Raw genomic sequence first — 4809 nt, forward strand, 5'->3', positions numbered from 1 at the left:
ACCTGAGGCCCGGACTTCTGCTGGGCCACTACCTGACGCCTAGAGTTCTGCCAGAGTACTGCCCTACTACAACGGTCTTTCAGACCCTGGTCTCCTGCCGACTACGGTCCTCCCGACCTCCGTCGCCTACTAAGGTCTTTCCGACCTCCATCACCAGACAACGGTCTTTCCGACCTCCATCATATCGACTATGGTCGTGCTGACAAAACAAATACATCTATTGTAACTCCCACCATGTAATACACTCTATATGATGTACATTTGTGACACCAAGCCAAGACATTCTTCCTAAGAAGGCCTCATTTGTAATCGACTACAAATATTAGTGGATTCATTCAAACTGGGCTAGGCCCTGTGGTTTTTCCCCCTTTTTAGGGGCTTTCCACGTAAAAATTCTGGTGTCTCTTATGAACGCTACACCCTCTCACTTATATGATTGTGTGCTGGATCTTCATACAATGCTAAGACGTTAAACTATATATTTCTCTACCGCCGCGAATATTCCAGGACGCAACAATATTATTTATAATTTAGTTTATTTTAATTAAACATAAAAAATTTATGTTAAAATATATAATTTAATTTGTCTTGAAAATGATCTAAAAATTAATGATTTATTTTGAGGTTAATATTATTCATAAATATTTTATATTACATATAAACTATATTAAAATATCCTAATATAAATATTTTAATATATAAATTATATAATCTTTTAAATATAAAAAATATATAAAATAATTTATATGAATTTAATTGAACTGGTCATCTATCAAATCTGAATTTAGGTAAGATAGTATTTATATAGAGGACTTTTCCCGTTCCCGTCTTGCTTCGATGATTCCGCTTCCCTTCCGCAGCAGCTAATAAGGGCGTCATCAACCTCCGATACATTCTCCAGTGGCCTACTTCGGCCATCAAATCGACAACCTCTCCATCGCCTTCATGTGTTCCGCAAGCCTCCATCTTCTTCGTCTAGGGTTGGCCCAATCCCTGCGAGCCAGTTCTCAGCCCTGCGTTTCCAGGAGAGCATCGTCTTCCTTTGACCCGGATCTTCAATCCGGTTGTTCTTTTATCAAGGTCTGAAACGAAACCAAAATCTTTTAATCTGTCTGTTAGCGATGAGTGGTTTAGTGTGAATGTGAGATGGTGATACTATAGCTGTTTTTTATTCCTTTTTGCAGCGGCGCATTGGTGCGGAAATTAGCTTGCAGAGATGCGATTTGCGTAATTCTTTCTTTCCTGTTGCGGCGGCGATTGATGAGGTACTTCTTCGAGTTTGGGAGATTTAAGTGGAGAGAAAATAGAAGTAAATGAGGCATGTAGATTATTTTATTTTGATTAGAGGTTTTAATTTTGAAAAGAAATTATATCGAAAGAAAAAAAATATATAATTATTTGACATATATGCTCTGATCAGTAGAAGACAGAAGTTGAATAAACTGTTGCTGGTATAAAGAGGGAGCAAGCTATAACTATCCGCTCTTACTTTGTTACAGGAGAGGCATAAAGCGTCCTGTTAGATGGAACTCTTTGCTTCGTTTTATTTTCTTCTCATTTTAAACTGCCAATAAAGAAAATTTTCACTTTTTTTTTTCATTTTCTTTATGTTCACTCTTATTTTAACTTCCAATTAGAATGACTTGTTTTGCTTTATTAGAATGGCTTGTTTTGATTTATATCTTTTCATTTGTAATGAGAAAAGGGCTTCTTGTTAATTAATGTGGATGTGGTCTTCTGTTACTGCATAGGATTTTGGTGATGTCTCCTTTTCTCTTGAGAATGATGGGGTTTATAGAGGGAGTTCTGGTTATATAATTTCGTCTAGTGAAGGGGAGGATAGCGATATTGATGCTTTCCTAACTCCTTTTGCTGAAACTGACCTGCCAACAAGCAGGGAACGCTTAGAAACTCCCAATGCTGCATTGACTTTGTCGGCCCACCGGTTGGCAACCATTCAAAAAGGTTACAGAAAGAATAGGTGAGCATTCATATTTTAGGTTAATATGAAAGTAGTTCCATTTTTAATTTCTCTATTGTTTGATATCATTCTCTTGTTCTTTCCTGGAGATTCCTGCTATTCTTGTGTAGAATGAGATGCACTTTATATCCTAAATGAAAATATGTTTTCTCTGGATCTAAAACTGTTGTTAATTTGACAAATGTTTCCTTTTTATGCCAGGACTCGACGAGGAGTCATCCTTACATTGGGATTGACAGCCTTCTTGGTATTGTTTCTTTTATCTGTTGATTGGTGCTCATGGAGGATTGTTAGGCTACCTTTGAAGCCATTTTATTTGACATACCCATTTTCTATATCAGCATTTTTATCAGCATGTATTGGATTTTTGTTTGTTGCCATTGTTGATGGCCTGAAAATACATCAGGTCGTCAAGAGGGAAAGACCTCTTAATTCCCTTAAAACATCAATACCTACAATTGGTGGCTTATTTTTCCTTCCAGTTGGCATCACCACAGCGAGAGCTATAATAGGACATCATAATATCCTTTTTATTGCAGTAGCAGCAGTGACTCTGGGTTTTGCAGCAATTGGTTTGCTTGATGATATTTTTCGATTTACCAAGAATTATAACCACCAATTGCCTGGATGGCTGAAATTATTATTACATGTAAGAATTTCTTTAAGAAAGTTGAACCTGTGAAGTAATTAATAACTTCAATTCGACAATATTCTTGTCAATCTTGAAGTAACTGAGTTTTCATTGTACTATTCTTTGCAGCTAGTAGTTGGGATGTGGTTTTCAATTTGGCTGGAGTCAACCGATTTACCAACACCATACAGCATGTATAATTCTTCGTAATCATATGACCACTATTTTGCCGGGTAACAATCTATTAGTTAACGATTGAAGCAGTTAATGGTTTGTGTCTTAATAATCAAACCTATTGTCATGCATATTCTTTGAAAACCAATACCCAGCTGTTTTATTGTATAATTTATCAAACAACCTAGTCATGATAAATTGTTATTTTTGGTAAGATTTTTCATAAAACTATGAATTTAAAGATATATGAATCTTTAATGTGTGCTTAACTGCATTTGTTGTTTTGTAGCATATTGATAGGAGGTTACTAACCATTTAGTTTTTAGTTTTATCATAATGCGGCACAATGCATCATTTATTTTAACATTCTCATTTTTGCACACTTAATTTGGCATTCTATAATTTTTTTGTTGCCCAATATGTGGATCTTTACAACCTAATCGGTGTGAAACTTGAACATCACAAGAATATCCTCTTATCACATTATTTTTTTAAGATGCTTCTACATTTTAATAACCTAGTTATAACTCAAGAAGTTATCTTCTTTTTTGTACATCTGTTTCTTTGAAGTTTTGCATAATAGATCAAGTTGATTAAACCCATTTATGTGCTATTGGAACTAGTCTGGAAGGATTAACAAACTAGAGAGCTTGACTCCCAATCCATTCATGATTGAATGGTAGGAGGGTTGAGCGCTAGGGTTAGTTTTTTTCCTAATGGTGCCAGGTAGTCAATTGTTATGAGGTTTGAGATGTCAGAAAAGTGAGACAACACACATGATTTAAGTGTTTTTGTCATTAGCCTTTGTATACCTATAGGAGGAGGGGGAAAAGGTCCTACGAATTTAAAAAAGGGAATTACATAATCTCTTAATTATTGGGTTTGCAATCTTTGATTTACAGTTCGATTGGGTTTACAAGCCGGAGTTCATCTCGTTATGTATCATCTTGTGTAAAGGCCAAAGGATGGATTGATAGGAATTGGGTTTTCTTGAGGTGGTTTCAAGGTGGATAGTGACTTGGAAGCTATGTGCGTCCTATTTTGGTGATGCATGCATAATATTCCATGCTACAAGCTTAGGATCATACCTAGGTGATGAACATTAGAGGATTGATAGACTAGCAGACTTTTGACTCTTAAGAACGATGGGGATATGCAGCAGAATACTTTACACTGCTCCACATAATCGTCAGTATGTGGTTGTTGTTTTATACATGAAGCAATATGATGTGAAACGTAATGCATGGAAACAAGAACTGCTTGGGGATTTTAATATAAGACTGTTAAAGCTTTGCTAGTTATAGAATTAATGCTTACCCAAGTTAGGTTTTAAGAATTATCAAGTCAAAATTAAGTAAGGCATGCGGTTACAACTAGATTAACGGGACAAGATCAAATTGACAACATAAAATTAGAGAGTAATGTTATGGGGAGAAACAATAATCCATAATTAACAAATAGAACTTTTCACCTTGGGTCTCTCACTCACTCTCTTGTTGGTGGCACTTTTAATGGAGGAAGATTGAGAGCAACCGAGCGATGCCACTAGGAGACAAATGGCGCACAAAGTGTAGTCCGTTGGAGTGGTAGCCGGTGGCGGGTAGTCCATGGGATGACTAGTGACCATCCACCGTCTTATCCATTCCTCCTTGATCCTGAAAGACGAAGCCGTGGTTGAAGTCGGGATCGGCCGTCCATGGATGTGGAGAACTCTCTTCTTGAGCCCTTGAGCCGACCACTTGTTGAAGCAAAAGAGGAGAAGATGGGGGAGTCGGCTATGGTGGGGGATAAGAGGCAAATGCGGGAAATCTGAAATAAAATTCAGATTTTAGTGGTTTAGGAGAGGGATTTAATTTGAATTTCAAATTAATCCAAGGAGGGAGGGGTGGAAATGGGGAGAAGAGTTGGGCTGAATTTGTGGAGTTATTAAGGTGATTAGGAGAGAAGTAAGTTTGAGATCTTAATTAATTGGATCCATAATGAGATACCAATTAATGAAGATTGGTGAGGTGGATAAAAGAGA

General features: G+C 36.8%; 1 protein-coding gene across 4 annotated transcripts in view; it reads left to right on the forward strand.

Moving 5' to 3' along the window:
* The first annotated feature begins 806 nt into the window (after nt 1–806).
* LOC110116513 (phospho-N-acetylmuramoyl-pentapeptide-transferase homolog) overlaps nt 807–4809 on the forward strand; it is a 41971-nt gene continuing 37968 nt past the window's right edge. For 2 of the 4 annotated variants that reach the window (XR_003701771.1, XM_020850104.2), the window contains exons 1-5: nt 808–1080; nt 1185–1265; nt 1752–1981; nt 2183–2630; nt 2742–2806. Coding sequence is in view for 3 of the 4 variants with exons in the window: in XM_020850104.2 (XP_020705763.1) it covers nt 946–1080; nt 1185–1265; nt 1752–1981; nt 2183–2630; nt 2742–2806 (959 nt within the window). In the remaining variant the exon portion in view is untranslated. Of the gene's footprint in view, nt 1081–1184; nt 1266–1751; nt 1982–2182; nt 2631–2741; nt 2807–4809 lie in introns of all 4 variants that reach the window. The other 2 variants (XM_020850105.2, XM_028697781.1) reach the window with 2 other exon arrangements.

Source organism: Dendrobium catenatum, unplaced genomic scaffold (genome assembly GCF_001605985.2).
Source record: "Dendrobium catenatum unplaced genomic scaffold, ASM160598v2 fragScaff_scaffold_993, whole genome shotgun sequence".
NCBI lineage: Eukaryota > Viridiplantae > Streptophyta > Magnoliopsida > Asparagales > Orchidaceae > Dendrobium > Dendrobium catenatum.